This window comes from Micromys minutus (assembly GCF_963924665.1).
Source record: "Micromys minutus genome assembly, chromosome: 21".
Classification (NCBI taxonomy): domain Eukaryota; kingdom Metazoa; phylum Chordata; class Mammalia; order Rodentia; family Muridae; genus Micromys; species Micromys minutus.
Window position 1 is genome coordinate 29637311 of NC_137956.1, and position 17872 is coordinate 29655182.

General features: G+C 45.2%; 1 protein-coding gene across 1 annotated transcript in view; it reads right to left on the reverse strand.

Annotated features, from left to right (window-relative positions):
• The window catches only part of CLSTN2 (calsyntenin 2), a gene marked incomplete at both ends in the record, with an annotated part of 550546 nt that extends 537094 nt beyond the window's left edge, over positions 1 to 13452 (reverse strand). Inside the window, one exon of the mRNA XM_080934098.1 lies at positions 13338 to 13452. Within this exon, the coding sequence (XP_080790224.1) occupies positions 13338 to 13452 (115 nt within the window). The remainder of the gene's footprint in view (positions 1 to 13337) is intronic.
• Positions 13453 to 17872: the final 4420 nt, after the last annotated feature.

Consider the following 17872-nt stretch of genomic DNA (forward strand, 5'->3'; position numbering starts at 1 on the left):
ATCCTGATGAAAACCCATTCCACAGAGAAGTCAAGACAAATGTACAGCATATCCTGAAGTTCACTTCCTCTCTAGGGGGAGGCTCCAGTTTCCAAGCCACTGTTTGCAAGTTCTTTCTATGGCAACTGCACCATTCTGTTCCTCTCCTCGCCCAGCAGACTGAAGCTGGTGATTGGCCGGCCGTTCTTCATCCTCAACTGGCTATAGGTGAATTATTCAGCCATTTCCAACCAGTCGTGTGGTCACCTGTGGCACAGGAAGGTCTAGAAACACTTCAGAGTTACTTAAAAAACAGAAACTCCCAGTACTCTATAAAACTACCAGTCCAGGACTGCCTAAATGAGATCCTGACCTTAACTGCTGCCAAACACTGCCGTACTGAAAGCTTAGTGTCCCTTTTGAGCATCTTCTACTTGGAAGTGGCCTGCATCTATGCTGAAATGCCAAAGAGATGCTAAAATAACACACCCTAACCATCTGTCTCACTCCTCCAAATTGTTCTTTGATGTACTTTTGTCTGGCTCTCAGGAATTTCATAACCTCTTTTGCTGTCGTGAGTGTGAAAGTGTGTGTGTGTGTGTGTGTGTGTGTGTGTGTGTGTGTGTAAGTTCACCTATTTCTGGAGCATCAGAAGGTAAATACTTCAGAAAAGTATAGAAATTCTCTCTTTCTAAATATACTTCAAGACTTCAAGAAGGAACCAATGTGGCAGATTTGGGTTGGGAGAGCAGCCTGGGAAAGAAGTATTTAGTAAGTCAAGTCAGAAGGGTGGGTGTGAGAACCCCTCCCACCAAGCTTTTCTCCTTATTACACACAGGCTGTGTGTGCAGGAGCTTCCAGGAAAGCCATCTTTAAATTCACAGCTCATCATCCTATCATAATTGAAAATATGGTGGTGCATAAGAAACGATGTTGACTTTGGATTCAGAATGTCAACCAGGTCTTTTCATTTCAAAACTACATACATCCCTCAGAGGCCTGATGTTACTATTAGGCTAAAATTTTTATAAACTCAACTCGAAGTCAAATATTGCAGAGCTACCAAATGTCACCAAATCACTTAGGAAGAGACTGTGGTATTCCCATTAAATCAAGCCATCAAATTGCATTTCATCTCTAAGTTGCTGAGTCTCTTTTGGCAAAATAGTCTCATCCTCAGCAACACTTCAAATCTAATAAGGAAAAGAGAAGGAAGTTTTAATCCCAGCTCTCTGGAAGCTGAGGTAGGCAGAACTCTGAGTTCTAGCCAAGGCTACCTAGTGAGACCCTGTTTCAGAAACAAACAAAATCAGGGGGCTGTGTGGGGGGAATAAATCTATTCCTAGGAATTTAAAAGCAAAACAAAATCAAAATTTTCCTTCTTCTATCTTCCCAATGAAAGTGCACAGCTTTTCATCCACAGGACATTTCATCTCCCTGATAGAAGTGTTGCCCATGTATCCATCCCATTGCGTGAGTCTACTGTCTCAGCAGTGTGCCTGAACACACCACTGAGCTCCTCTTTCCCCACGAATGGCAGCCACCAAGTATAGATTCCAGCCAGGTTCACGGCTTCTCATTTACATTTGGGTGCAGACTTAGTCCAGATCATTTTAAATTTTTAGTTTTATATCTGACTCAAAGGAGTCATCCACCCCCAAAGGAATGAGGCATGCTATGGCCCACCAGCCCCACTTACCACTTCTGTGAATCCAAGACAGAAGGAGAGAAGCAGGAGTCACTATATTAAACCATGCCGCCCCACCCAAAATGTCCTCTGTTCTAAATGATGTTCTAAATGATGTTCTAATGCATGCTTGATAGGCTCCACCACCAAGATACCCCGTGTGACTTAGAGGCACAAAGAGTTGTTGCTATGGACAACTCATGCAAATCTGCATCACTGATAAAGCAACTGCAAGCGGCTACACTACTGAAAGCTTCTAAATCTCCTGGTCCATTTTTTCACCTCTTACATAATTTGAGGGACGGGACGAGCCTCATAAAGATTTCATGGAGGTTCCTGAGCCCTGTGAACCTATGGGCCTACCATCTCCTTCCACAAGGGAACATTCATAGACCTTGTCTCATCAGTAACTTAATCAAGTGATCTGCTCTGACTCAGTGCGGTGTGAGTCTGGACCAGGCTAAAGAAGAGCTACACAATGCCTTAGGTAAAGTTGGCCTGTTTCACTTGCCCACCAGCTGCTGGAATTTTCCTCTTTCCCCACGACAGCTCCCGGAAAAGATGTATTTATAAAACGTGCATATTTTAGGCTTTGGTGTCTTGGGGTGCAGGCAGGGGTGAGAAATGAGCACCTAAACCTGCACATCTCCTCCTGAGTTTTACCGTTCGCTTTTTCACAGCAGCCACACTGGAACAGGTCAGCTGGATGTTCTTTGTGTAGCTCCGACAGAGCCAGAGTCTTCTGTCCTGGGAATAAAGGTGCGTGTCTTGTCTTGTTCAGACTGTTACCTGAAACATCCCAGCACTTGTAAAAGTCACACTACCATCTTCCTATTCGTGATGTCATTTTCACCCAGATACTAGACACCTGGGTGTGTTGGTGGCTATTGAATTCACAGTGGCTCACATGAAACTGCTGTTGAATTCACAACGAGCGTCTATTTCACTTCTTCCTTTAGTATACAGGTAGGCCTTTAGTATGGGTTGGAATACACATTGTTACATATTATTTCCTTGTAGTTCCTATATATCTCTGTTTAGATATCATATGGGCTTGTTAAATTATATACATACTTTTTAAGTGTAAATTTCATTTCAAGATAATAATGGTGTCACTACCACATACACACACACACACACACACACACACACACACACACACACACGGGGGGGTGGGGGGGAGACTCTTGATTCTAAGGTCCTTTCTGCTTCCTTCTTGTTACACACTAGTAAACCTGCTTGATCCATGCTTCAGCCTTGGTAAACCAAGAGCAATGTTATTCCCACTTGAACCAGAGTTATGGGATGAGATATCCTGGATTGATCTAGAGCCAGCCCTCATGGGAAATGGTAGGATTACCCAGAGAACAACTCTTACCCATAGGAGAAAGGGCAAAATTACGGCAGCCAGGAATCTACCCCCCACTGCAAGCTACATAACATAGCCCACACCTCTAGCTCCTGTAACCTAGGAGAGATTGCCTCTTGCCAGCCTCAGAAGACTTGGGCCTTGGTTTGATGGAGAGAAGTAGTATTTCCCAATGCATAAAAGTCGTGCATTAATGCTCAGACTTAAACCAGCATTTCCTTAGATCCCAAAGTAAATGTTCTGGCTTCAGAGAGATTCCCATTTGTGCATTTCTGCAGACGATATATACACAACCCAGAAAGCTCCGCCTCTGTTCCCTGATGCCGGAGCTGTGGGCTTAGAAATTCACAGGCGTCCCCGAAAGCGGCCATCCCACTTTAATTGATAACAAAGCTTTTCCAATTAAGAACCTCATCTTCGCTTCTTTGTACACGTGCATCTGATATTACAAATTGCAAATCGTTTCTAACGATCTGTTTGGAAAGCAGGTGTGATTTATCCACTTAGGATTTGCACAGTCTGGGGATTAACGGAAGGCTGTTGGGAACAAGGAGGCCTAAAGGGGCGATGTTGGAGAACCTCAGCTCTGCAGCAGGTGATAGTCACAGCTCGATTCTCACCGGTGTGTGACAATGTTCTTCAGTCTATATGGTGTTCTGTGCTACAAAGGACAGAGTGGTTAACTTCACAAAAGACACTGAAGTTCCCATGTAGGATGCCAGATGCTGAGGACCAGGGATCTACAGAAATCTGTGCTGAGAAGTGCTAAGAGCTACACAGGAACTTCAGAGGTTCTAGCAAAGCGTGAACAAAATGGTGCCTGTACCCTCCTCTAGTCACAGAAACTCAAGACCTACCACAGCTGGCATTCAGTATGGGCAAAAGAGCCTTGTTCCTAAGGACAGACAGCTGGCCACTACCAACCCAGTTTAAATAATAGGAGACATGTCCTATAGAGCCTAGGATGGGTCCCAATTTGGGGACACAAAAGCTGCTATTACTTGAGCGTGGTTAAAACACAACCAACACCTGCCTACCATACATTTCCAACCTTCAGTGCTCCAGATAGTCTGCCATAAAGCTAGAGTGTTACCATGTTAACTGCAGACCCCAAACAGGGCAAGATGAGAGTAGGTGTCATGGGCCATTGCTACCTGTCAAGGTCAGAGGCGTTTCCTTCCTCGTGAGATGATGATGTAGGACATGAGGAAGCCAGTCCAGTGTCTTGTAGATTTGGGTCTAGAGCAGTGGCAGCTCCCAGTTCCCCATGTAGAAGGCCTTTAAGCCAGAAGCGTGTACCAGGTGACGTGGCATGAAGACAATGCTCACGACAAACCCACGCCTTTGGTGGCTTGTTCTGTTCAGTGGACAATGCTACATTTTCAGAAAATGCCTTTGTCCACACTGTGTAGTGGATTGAGAAAACGAAACATAAAGCGATCCTGGTGACAACTCTAGTCATTATTGTGCCGTCCTAGGGAGTGGCTTTGGGGAAGCAGCCAGAAGCAAGCCTTGGTGCCAAGGTGTAAGGAGAGATTCTGGACTGTTTGCTGCAGGCAGTTTGCTTGCAGGACAGGGAGGATGGGACATGAGAGGCACTGAATGCTGAGGCCATAATTGTAAGTCTATGCTACACTTCAGGAACAAAATGGTGAGACTTGTGTTTCCTAAAAGTTACAGAAAAAAGGTTACACCTCAAAAGAGAGGTTGTCGGCTACTCCCTGGCTTCCATTTCCCTCCTAAGAAGTATCCCAAGGGCACTGCCATTAAACTTCTGGAAGATTGGAGTTGAGTAAAGGCAAGAGAGTGTTCAAAGGGAGAAAGGACAGAAGTGTGATTTTAAAAAACCACAATAGCAGCACTTTCATGGCTTTTAATTAAAAGAAGAGTATATATCATTGGAATTTCTCAAATACAGTTCTAAAGTTAGTAATCAAGAAATGACCATCCCGAGACCGATGCCATTGCTGAAGAAACACACCAATAACTGTATTTCCGTTTGGGAAGAGAAACAAATAAACAATAAAAAATAAGCCAGGGAAGGCACCAGGCTCTGATTGTGGCATTCCTTAACTTTGATTAGGAATGACCTTCAGAGAACCCACATTTCCACAAACAAAAACAGCAAAAACAAAACCTAACTAAAATTCTGCAAATGTGGCGTGCTGCAAATGCAGCCTTTCTCTTCCTTTCCTGCAAGGTACTCTGGCTTTTAGCTCTTGCCTCTAGATCTTTATTCACCATCTCTCCCAAGTAGCACGGGAAGCTGGAGGCAATCTGACATAGAGGGTGATGAAGTCAAACCCTGGGACCCTATGGGCTTCATCTTTCCTTCCATCTTGTTTAAACGGACCAAAGTCAGTGGTTTTCTAACTTCAGACTCATGGAAGAGAATCCTCCACACCCCAAAGCTACTCCCTCTACCTTTAATTTTGTGTCTCGTCATGAGTGAGTGATTCATCCTTCCAGTGGATTTGGCACCATTACTTCCGAGGCAGACTGTTAGATGAGACTTACTGCATTCCAAAGAGGCAGCCTTTGTAGAATGTAGTCTAAACCCATCCCTAAGCAAGTGCATTTTAGGTCTGAAGATTTGAAGGGACAAAACGAGTTGGAAAAAGAACCGCTATCCAACCCATATACACTCAATCTCCTTGTGCATATTCACAACCTTCTAAACCACAAGACCCTCCACTCCCTTCCTTTCCTCACGAGTATAACTGTCCTTGGGAGCCTCAGCAATGACAGAAAGACTTCACAACACCACGAGTCCTGTGGAAGATGGGGCAACTCTACTGGCTAGCCATAGTTTGGGACCCAGTTACCCATTCAGCACACCTGCCCTGAGGAACGGTAACTGAGCTGATTGAGTGAGCTCAGTGGGTGGTAGGTACCCCCATCCATTCTAGCAGATGAAGAAATAGAAATCTTGTCCCTCCCCAGGGCTGACTAGAGCATGAAGTTCAAGCCTCACTTCAGCCACCATCTGCTCCTGGCTTCTTCTCCATGGAACTCCCAATGTCTTTGTGAAGAGTCCATCCATTAAATCATGATGGTTAAGTACAGGAAATGGAAGAGAATCAGCAGCCTGACCCCAAAGAAGACAACCCCCTGGATGTTCCCATAAGGTATGAGGTTCTACATGCACTAAATTGAACAGACCCCATCCATCACCAAACCTAGAGTTGATGGGGTATGCCTTACTCAATAAACCAGACTTTCTTTGCAACATTTGGCCTAAGAATGAGGCAGAAGTGTCTCTAGCTTCAGATATAGGGTGCTAAGTGGTTCCTGGCAACAGGAGTGAGAAATCGTGAATACCTACCCATGTTCTCAAGCCATGGAAGTCCAGAGAAACTGCTGCTCAAAGGAATCATAAATAACACATCCTAAGGCAGGAACTTCAATATTTTTGAAGGGTTTCTTTTCTCCTCCCTTCCAACTTTGATATATGTACTTACTTAACAAAGGTCTGGGGAGGGTTAATTGAATTAATATATGTAAAGTGCTTTAAGTTTGAGGAGAATGCACAATATAAATGAAAGTGTCACTAAAAAGGTTAATCTAATTTACATCTAACACTTTCAGTTCATGGTGTTAATGAACTATATCCTTTTAGAGAGTGATTAATTTATAGAAATGTGATTATTTTTCCTAATGCTATATATGGGTCAGCTTCTCCTATTACTATATCTAACTTTATAGGAAAACTCAACATTTTATAAATTAAGATAATAAATCAAATGCTCTTATAATGGTTATAGTTCATTAATTACAAGGAGACATGCATTAGATTAACATTTATCTGTTTTAATTAATTTGCTGCAATGCAGTCATCCATGAAAATTAGAAAAAGTGCTTGACATAATATTAACAGTTTTTGCTGGTATTTTGCTGAAAATTCTGGGCTTGGCACAGCTGTATTCAATGTATGGCCATGGGGACTATCAGCAGTGTGGCACAGGAATCAGAGAACTGGGCAGGGACTCGTTGCTAAATTCAAACTTCAGAAAATATAATTAACTGAGTCTACAAGACAAGATGAAGGGAGAAAGATCTAAGGCTTTGTTTGGGGGTTTGGAGTCCCAAAGTCTCAAAACAAATTTCTTAAATATGATCACTTAATTTCCTTAGCTACTTTATCCTTTCAAAGGACATGTGGAGCTGTATCTGGCTACTGGAACTTTTGAGATAGAGGCAAAGGACACCATGGTTGTCCTGCCTACCTACAGAAAACCAGACACCCAGAGACATCTCAGCTCATTGGTGAATCCAGACCATGAGAACTGAAAACCACAGTGGTTTTCTAACCAAAATTAAGTAAAGGCTGCATATTTATTTAACCACATAATAAAAAAAAAAAAAAATCAGACATCATGGAGAGCGACATAAAACAGAAGTGATGGGCTTTTATTTTAAATTGGCAATTTTCACATGACAATTCAATGCAACAACTCCAAAAAAATAGGTCATAATTTTAGCGGAGTAAACATTCTCAGACACAGTGAACACAGTGTCTGTAGACTCAAAGTCCAATCTGAGGCAGCAGCATCAGGTCTGACTCCTTTACACATTTTAGTGTGTGGTTAACAAAGCAGAAGCTGGGATTTGCCAGGGAAAAGGCCAGGCCAAACTCGGGAAGTAGCTCTGAGGTGCATGGCTGAGTCTTGGAGGACTTTCAAGTGCTCTAAGAGGCACAGTCTTGAATACAGTGCTTAGCAACAGTCTCAGAGGGATGAATGGCACATTTCCCTCTAGAGATCCATGGTCACAGTCTTCTATGGAAACAGGAGGATGGCGTGTGCTTTGAAGTGGGAGAAAACAAGGAGCAGGTGAAATGAAATGAGGGCCAGCAAAGCCCCCACAGGAGAGCAGATCACCAGGGAAGCAGGGAGGTACAACGGGACATCATAGACATTAAAATCTTTAGGGCTCTTTAAAGAAAAGCACAGGTCCTTCTCAAAGACAGTTGTGCAGACCCTTGGTAAGGAGTGGTAAGCTAGCTGCTTTCTCTGCTTGAGATGAGACACAGCAAGCTAGGGAGGGCTTTGGGGAAAGGAGACAAACCAGGCTCACTCTGAATCAAGAAAAGGGGCTACAAGCAAGATTTCACACTAAAGCAGACTCCTGTAGCAATTCTGAAGGATTCTCAGGCCAGCATTACCTTTAGGTCCCATGGGGCCTCTCTGACCTCCCTCTGGGCCTCCTTCAGCATCTCCTCAAATTACTCTGCTAAGTGAGGCTACCCCAGCAGGGAATCCATGGTGGCCCTACTGTTCTGGGTTGGTAATCTCAGTCCTGATGCCTCTGTGAGACCTCGAACAAGTTCAAATCCTTCTTGGAGCTTCTGATCCCTGCTCCTAGAGTTTGTGTGAGGATCAAATTGTAACAAGCATTTTAAGATAGCATCTGAAAGGTTCTGGATAGGTATGCACCATTCTATCAGCTCTGGAGTCTGGGTGCAGACAGTGGAGTTAGTACTGTGTTGGCTTGATCTTCACCTGTTAGTCCACCAACCAAGGGACTTCTCACATCTTTGCATTTACCACTCTATACCCACCCCTACTTACTTACCCGGTCTAGACTTACCCATCAGGACTCCTCTCATTTTCTCCATAAAGCTTTCCTGACTTCTAACCTTGTCAATTTCCTCATCCCTTATAGGACTTTGGAGCTCCAAGAACAATCTACCTCTTCATTTGGAGTTTGTGTCATTGTCTTAATTTGTCTAGAATAGGAAAATGGAGGCCAGAAACTGTGCTTGCTGATCAGGCTAACAGGGCCCAAGGCATATTTGGATAATTATAACTCCTATCACAGGCGTCTTTCTGACTCCGATCTGTGTCTTCCCCACAGCTCCTTCCTCTGCTCTAGAATGCCGGTGGCTTCAGTTCAGTGGTTTCCAAGGACCTCCCAGTGGTCTTTCTTGAAAACCTAATTTAACAATGGAACCATTTCCATGGAGTCCAATTAGTGCTCGGCTAAGTAATAAAGAATGTGATAATGAGTCTCAAGCTGTCTTTTGGTCATCATAGTTTGGGTCACCCTCATCCCTGTAAGTACAAATCATCTCAGATGACGGGCGTGCCACTGGTGAAAAGGAACTGTTATCTGCTGTCTAAGACTGCAAGCTGGGAGAAACTGGCTGATGATCTGCTTTCATAAGCCAAATCACACCACACAAGTTACTCCTCCAGGAACCAGAACCTCCCACATCTCTGGTGCTTGCACATGGAGATACACTTGGGTCTTTATGTGTGTATAACATGCTCGCAAGCCTTACTCTCAGCTCGCTCAGCATTAAGTTTCAGGCTGGTATTAAAAGTTAGTTTCAAAGGCATTCATAGAGCAGCAAAAGGATGCACACAACTTACATCAAATGTGTGTACGTACATGTGTGTTTGTATATGTCTATGTGGTATTTGCTCATATGTGCACCATCCTCATACAAAGAGAAACAGAAAAAATGAATTTTAGCTGATTAGACAAAGCTATTCTATTTCAAAGAAGGAGGAGTTTCACCAAGTCTTGGATACTACCATAACCAGGTGTCTGAGAATTGATAATCAAAGTTATTGGATATTCAGCATCCTTTATACCACATTCTGAAATAGAAGCTTTCTGAATTCTGTTAAGATAACCACCTTGTAAGACAGGGCTCTGTATCCCCACTTTATAGATGTGAAAACCAAGGCTCGAAGGATTAATTAATTTGCCTAATATCATCTGATGAGAGAGTAATTCAGCCAAGATTCAAAGTCAAGTTTCTCTGGCAGCTACACTCAATTTTTACTCTGTGGGACGGAAGAAAATTTTAAATGTCTATGTCAAAATATGGATGCCATCCCAGATTTCATGCAGGTGACTACACTAAGCCAAACACTCCTGGCTTCTCATCACACAACTTAAGGCCAGTCCAAGCAATAAAGAGAAGCTCTGAACACCCACAGATCAGTCTGGGATCAGGCAACGAAACACTGGCATGCCTGAGGCAGAGGTAAGACCTTGTGGGAGGGGCCATTCCAGGAAAGTTTCTAGAGAACATCATGCCCACTTGTGACCACACTTGGGTAATAGTGAGAATAAAGCTGAGGAAGGCCTTCTAACCTTAAGACCAGATGTGGCTGGGGATAGCTGCAGGTCAGAGTATACTCTAGCTCAGAAATGTTTGGGCCCTTGTGTTTTGGCTGGAGAGATAAGTTTATGGTTCATCTAAGAGCCATGTGCCACTTGCCCAAGATGACTGAGGACAATTCCCCCCAGGAGTGCACATCACCCTCCAGGACAGATGTTGCAATGTGTAATATTGAGCAGTATTCAAAAGTGGTTTCCAGTCTATGAATGAGAGAATAACGCTGCTTCCTTGGGCCAGAACACAGGCCTGCTTACATACATGCTCACCAGGTGAGCCTGTGGTAACTGATGGTCTATACTCGAGGACTGTACTGAATAATCTCTATACCTGGAGTCTGGCACGTAGAAAAAGAATGTGTACTGCACCCTTAAGGTTATGAGACCACTGGCATTTTGTTAAATTTAACAGAAATCTTCAGGTGACTCTCTGGAGTTCATCAGTCTTTCTCGGATACATTGCGCCTTTCTCTAGAACAGTTCCCAGGCATTGTTCAGAGTACATGTATACATAACCAGTCCTTTTAAAGACTCCAAGAAGGGTTGGTTTTTTTATGTGCACGCTAAGCATAGGAGAGTGGAAAAGTTTTAACTGCCTGGCTACTTTATAATGTCTGTTTCTGGAACACTGTTGCACGGAAAAACCCCCAGCAGTTGTAAGGAATTAGCTTCTAGGTCCCCTGCAGCAAGAAGTAAGGAATACAAAGGCAGAATACATTGCTATACAGACGTGCCGCCTCACAGGAGTCCAAGACCAAGAAAGCACTTGTAAACAGTTGTCCAGGGGGTGTGTGCAACTCAAAAAGTCTGTACAACTCAGCTAGGCAGCTTCCTGCACACACCCAGATGTCTTCTTACTACCTGTGAACTCAGAAGTACACGCAGAAAGAAAGCTGTCCTTCTGATCAGTCTCTCTCACCGGCCCTCCTGAGTCTTCTCCTTTTTGGTTATGGGAATCTAAATGATAGAAACCTTAAAAGCAGAGCTATCAGAGGCAGTGTGTGTTATGTACAAACCTCAGTTTTTTTGTTCCTCCCAAACAGTCCTCAGAGATTACAGGATTTAGAAATGTAAACTTTGAGTGCATTGAAATAAAGTCTGTCCTGTAAATGTTAAATAAACTGTTACAATAAATGTGTCTGTTGTGACCAAACATCACATTAGTAAATAAATAAATAAATAAATAAATAAATAAATAAATAAATAAATAGCAAATGGTGCTCTTTGCAGCCCCCTTGTGGTTTGAAGGGGAAAGAAGACACGGAGAATCCAGAGTAAGTCCCAGTCTCAATGCCAATAAACTTTTACAGTAGAATGACAAATGGCTTTAAACATGAAATGAAAAAGTGACAGATTTAATACACACACACACAAACACACACACATGCACACACAAACTCTCTCTCTCACACACATAATCTAGATCCACGGAAGCCTGCATTTGTTGTTGATTTCCGTTCTCTCCCTCTCCTCTCATTTCCCATTCTCAGCAAACTCAGCAACATGTTACACATGGAGTTCTCTTCCCAAATTACTCCTTCTCTAGTCCTTACTCACTGTGAGAACCCTAACAGCTTGAAAATGTGCCACTTACTCTGCAACAATGTCATAAACAACCTCGGAAGAATAAAAATCTGCCTGCCTAGCAAAGCGTCCATAATGGAAGGAGAACAGAAGGTTTGCTTGGCCATTCGTTTTTTTATCTTTATTTTCGCCAGAACAACAGCATATCACGCTGGTCCCTTCATATGGTCAATCCATACCACTTTTAAAAAGACATTTTTTGTGATAAATGTTTCTGTCTTCACAAAAAGAAAAAGGGAAAAAAATAAATTTCTTGTTAAGAAGAGAGGAGATGTGAATGTTAGGACGCTTGTGCATAAAATCTTTTCCAGATTATGTCACCAGAAATCAATAGATTGAAAAGAATAGGATACCTCTGTTCCCAAATTTATCACTTGCAAATGACAGGAGAGGCAGCTCTCAAAGTCCAGACAAGGCAAATGAAATGACCAGCTTTCCCAATTCCTCAGTCTCCAGAGTTATCCAGTTTGCTGTTCGTTCCTTCCCAACTCGGCAAGCAAACCTCTAAATCGAGCTGTTCCTACTTGTGGATCTTTTTCCAACAAGGACAAAAACTCTGTCGTCAAAATGTGGCCAGACAGAATTCCAAGGACCACATTATCCCCCGTTCACCTGGCAGAAACCAAAAAGCACGCCCATCTCATCAACAGCGCAGAGAATCAACAAGTTACCACTTAAGCCAAGCGCTCCATCCTGCAATCAGCTACAGCCTCCCTCAGCCCACCATCATACACCCCAATTTGGCTCCAGCGCTGCTTCCCAGCCTTTGGCTACAGCGTGACCTTCCGTTCCAGACCCGCCCTCGAGATAAGGGTTCCCCATTCAATGCTTCTCCCAGCGCTCGCAGACAGCTGTCAAAGTATGGGGCTTGCGGGCTTCTAGGTTCCCCTGATAAAGCCAGCTTGAATCAGAAGAATCTTGGAGGATTAGAGAGGTCAAGATTAATTAGAAAGACCAGAGAGGAGCTCTGGGCTCGGAGACTCGGACATCGGGAGAAAAGCAGAGGGTGAGCCGCAGTAGGAACCATCACATCCCGCGCTTCTTCCGGACTCTGCCCATCTTGAGGGAGTGCGTTCCCAGGGGAGCCAGAGCCCGCGCTGCGGAGCCTGCGGAGCGCCAGGGTGCGGATAAGGCTTTCAGAAGCCTACAAGTTCCCACGCCATGCCCAAGCTGGAGTGCCAGTCCAGCTGGTCTTTCTCCTCTGAAGACGCCCCTGGTTCTTGCCCCCAAGGCAGGAGCCAACACCTGCTTCACCCACCCCTAGTTTCCTCTACAGCGCCCATGTTCTGCCTTGCTCCAGGCATCCCTGACCCAAACCCGCGATGCTTCCAACCCAGCACACACGGCCCTCAAAGTTCTCTGTACTCCATAGACCTCCCCTTCTCCTTGGCGCCTGGACCCCGCCCAGAGGTTGGGCCGGAGAACCTCTCGAGTCCACAGCTTAGGGTGCTGACTTCCAGGACTGTGCACGCAGAAGCCGAAGCTGCCACAAGAAAGGGTGGGTGTTGCACGGGTAAGTCCGGGGTCTGCACCCTTTAGCCCGCCCTGCCTCCTTCCTAAAGAGGAACAAACTTCCCCAGCACCCACCTTTAGCCGCGAGGAGGCGGCGCCGCCGGCTGTCCCCGCCGTCGCCGCTGCCGCCGCCGCTCCCCACGCCCAGCGCCAGCAGGAGCGGCACCAAGCACAGCCTCCCAGAGAGCATCCTCGCAGCCTGAGCCGCCACCGAGCTGCCGCCGCCGCCTACCGCCCGCGCTGGCCTCGCCTGCCGGTGTCCGCCGGTGTCTGCTGGTGCTCGCCGCGTTGCCTCGCCGTAGCTGCCCGGTGCGCTTCAGGAGCCGCCGCCGCCCTCACCCACGGCCTCCGCTGTCCTTCGCCGCGCCGCTCGCTCGCCGGTAACAGCAGCACTCACTGGCGCGGACCCGGAGCGGCTCCGGCGCTCACCCCGGGACGGCCCGTGACGTCACGGAGGGAGGGAGGTGGCTCGTGCATATTCATAAGGCGCGGACATTGGCGCGGGGTTGAGCGCTCCCCCGCCGCGCAGCTCCGGCCCCCAACTTTCCTCAGCCATCCCCCCCCCCCAAGGCCTCTCACTCGCGTGATCCGGCTTGGTCAGGCGTTGGCTCCCGGGGTGGGGGGCGGACCCTTGCTGGAGGCTCCAGGGGAGCCTTAGGGCCTGGCGTCCCCCCTGCGGCTTTTCAAACTGCAGCCGCGAGGCACAGCGAGCGCCACCACCAAGTGATCGATCACAGGCGGCCTGAGGATCTTCTGTAGAGGTGCAGGCAACCCTACCGCGATGCGCCCTTTGAACCGACCTCCCTGCGGAGGGGCCAGGATCGTGTCTCTGCGGGCCCTGCCCTTTGCTGTGGTCTAGGAATGGACGCTCTATGCCGCCTGGTCTGGGGAGGGCGCCAGGCGCTCGCTAGAGCTGCAAAATGCCGGTGCCTCTAGGAGTTGTAGGGCAGAGATCGCTTAGGACCTTCTTAGCAATGACCCAGCTCTGCGCCATCTCAGTGAAGCAGGGACAGCCACTGCTGGAGTCAACGGGACTAGCTAAAGTCAAAAAAAGGCAGCCTTCAGTTTGCAGTGAGAGCCACATTCAAACTTCACCCTCAGAAGTTGCCACCTTTACATTGTCACTGCCTAGGTAAAGAGCATGTCATTTGGTGTCATGCCTTCTAAAATCTCAAGCCAGGGAACACCGTCCCTGGGGGTGGCGTTCATATTGTTCTCCACACCCTCAACCACACTCAAGCTTCCAAAGGATCAAGAAGGTCCCCAGCAAAATCAACAAACGGCTCAAAATAGATCACTGACTGTATTACAATAGATGTGATGTTTTCTCACAATCCAAAGATCGTATGTAGTTAAGAAATGAGGTAAACAGAAAAACACAGAAACAAACAAAACTATCCTTTCGTTCATCAGTCGTTCAAGACGTTTCCTGCGCACTAAACGTCTGAATGCGGGGTTAGGCAGAGAAGGACACAAGGTTTTTGCCCTTTCAGAGAAGCCAAGGGGGATGAAAGCAGTTATGGTCCCCACGAAATGGTCCTGCACATTCTTTGTGTTGCTCGATGCGAGCCTGTACAAATCAATTAGCCAAATGTGTATATTGCAACACTGGCTGAACAGCATAGCATAATTAATAAGTGTAGTTTGGAGTACTCAACCAAGCCATAAAATGCATTAAGAGCCTTCTGCTGCCCAGCCTCCCTGTGTGCTCCTGGCAGCCCACGGGGAGCCCTGTGGTGGTGAAAACAGACTTCAACATTTGAGACACCAAGAGGTTCTTGTGAACAGCTGCAAATCCTGGGAGCTGCAGGGGACTCAACCAAGGCTTTGCTCTGTGCCTGCAGGTCCCCTTTAGTCCTCAAAAAGGAAGCAACACCTTGCTATTGTTTCTGGAGGAAATGGGAGCTTAGCAAAGTAAGGGTACTCCTTCACCCAAGGTAGAGAGTTACCAAGTACCAGGCCAACATCAAGACCTCACCCATCCCAGATTTTAAAGAATGGCCTGCGGAGGTGGAAGCTGACCGTGCAAAGTCAGAGAAATATAAAACTGACTCCGTTTCTTTCCCATTCAGCTGAGATTTATTCCCCTTGTTTACTCCCATAAGAACCTCCTTACTGACTCAACACCATCCCTGGCCTGGGGGAGGGGGGTCCTTAGGTTAAATCTTGTTAAAGTCAACTGGTTCCAAATATTTGACCTGAAGTTTCAAATTCAGATCAAATAATGAGAAGAAGAACACAGAACTAATTTTTAAAACATCCCCAAGCAGGAAATGGACAGGACAGAATAGCACAGAGAAACACAGTAGGGAAAGGGTGTTTATCAACAGGCACAACATGGCTACCATCCATCTCATCTCCTTGTGAAGAAGGGCACAACATTAGCTGGATCAGGCTCTGGAGTGACTTCTGTTTAGTCATGCCTTTCTGAAGCTGTCCCCTCCAATGGTGCTCTCCCATTCCAACTCACAGCTTGGCCTTGTGGTTTGCTATGAACTGGACAGCAGCATTCTTGATTGTTTTTCTTTTTCTTTCTTTCTTTCTTTCATTCATTCTTTCTTTCTTTCTTTCTTTCTTTCTTTCTTTCTTTCTTTCTTTCTTTCTTTCTTTCTTTCTTTCTTTCTTTCTTGGACTCCTGCCTGTGGTAAGAAGAAACTCAGGCTAAACCTGCAGGAGAGTCAGACATGTTGGTCTACGTTGATACAGTATAGCTGAACTGTCCCAGACAGCTAATGCCACTTTAACCTGGTCAGCACAAATGACCCACACATTGACCACAGACACAACAGCAAGCCCAGGCAAGATCAGACAAGCTGGGCACACATCAGAACTGTCCAGGTAACTAGTAAAAAACTATAAATGATTGTTTCATAAAGTCACTGAGTTTGGGAATAATTGATTAGGTAACACTACCACCACTGCATAAGGTAATTACGAGAAGTGAAAAAATAAATATGAGACAGTCAATATGTGGCACATGGTCAATGCTCAATAAATGCAAAATGTCTCCATCTTCATCTACTTTCCAAAGCCCTGAAGTGCACATCAAACCCCGATTTGGCTTGCTTGGGCCGGGGAAAGAAAACCACCTGGGTTAGAGTAAATGAAAGTAGAAAATGTGTCTTAAAAATACTCAGACCACAAGAGCTTCCAACTCTGCCATTTGAATGTACAGCTGTACCCTCCTGCTGGGCCACTCCAGTCACAAGGACTGCATCAAGCAACCCAGCAACCAATGGATCCCATTCCCTTGGCGCTAGATTGAGTAATGAGGGCCGTCTATTTCCTGGCCCCTTTAATTCTTGCAACAGCCTTTGCTATTTCCTACTTTATTGTGATCGGATTTCTACCTCCTGAAGTTTGAATAACATATCAGCATTCACATAATTGAACAGAATATCAATGCACATCTGCCTAATTCCACATTCTATCATTTCCCCCATATGTGATGGATTCCAGGAGAGGCACAGGGGAAATAGAAGCAATGAAAAAAATGGATCAGACCAGAAAAGGTAGCTTTGGGGTTTGACTTTCTAAATCACTATCCTTCATCACCTCTGAGTAAATGACCATTTAAGTAACCAGTTATCACCAGATTGGTGATTCACAGCTCTGAGTTAGTTGAAGCACACTCTTAATCCTTGACTTGCTCTTGTTCCTTTAAAGGCCTCAGTCAAAATTTCATGAACTAGAGGCTTTGGCTGCTATAAACCTCTAATCCAGGGCCCCACCTGCAAGGCAATAAGGAATCTCTGGCAATTCTTCTGGGTCAATAGTTTTAACAATAAGCATCTCCACTACTCAAAAAATAAATTAATTAATAAATAAATATTTTAAAAAAAGAGTCTCTCAGGAACAGATCTCGTATAAACCCAGAAGTTCTCACTTACTTTCACCAGGGTCATCAATGTTTTGCCCAAGTAAGTCCCAAAACATACACCCTAACTAAATGAAGAGAATTAAGAAATTATACCTACTTTCGAAAACTTATTTTTAAAGAAGAAAACTAAATAGAAACTTTCAACATGACCCTCATTTAATTCAACTAAAAGTGCTTAAGTTTGAAGAAAAGGGTAGTGTACTGGCTGGTATTGTGTCAAGTTGATGCAAGCTAAAGGGCCCACCCTTGAGGAAATGCCTCCATAGAATCCAGTTTAAGGCATTTTCTCAATTAGGGATCAATCAGGGAGGGTCCAGCCTATTTGTGGGTGGTGCTATTCCTGAGTACCACCTGGTCCTGGGTTCTATAAAAAAGCAGGCTGAGCAAGACAGGGGAAGCAAGCCAGTAAGTAACATCCTTCCATGAACTCTGCATCAGTTCCTGTCTCCAGGTTCCTGCCTTGCTTGAGTTCCTGTCCTGACTTCCTTTGGTGATGTGTAATCCTAAAACACCCTTTCCTCCCCAATTTGCTTTTTTTTTTTTTTTTTTTTTTTTTGGTTATGGTGTTTGGTTGCAGCAATAGAAACTCTAACTAAGGTGGAAAACTGATGCTCAAAAAAACAGAATTGCAAATGTTTCCCCAATACCATCTCTGCAGGTAAAATAGAATCTCTGTGGCCCAAGAATAACTAAATCTATCACTGAGTTTTCCACATTGCTCTGAAAAACC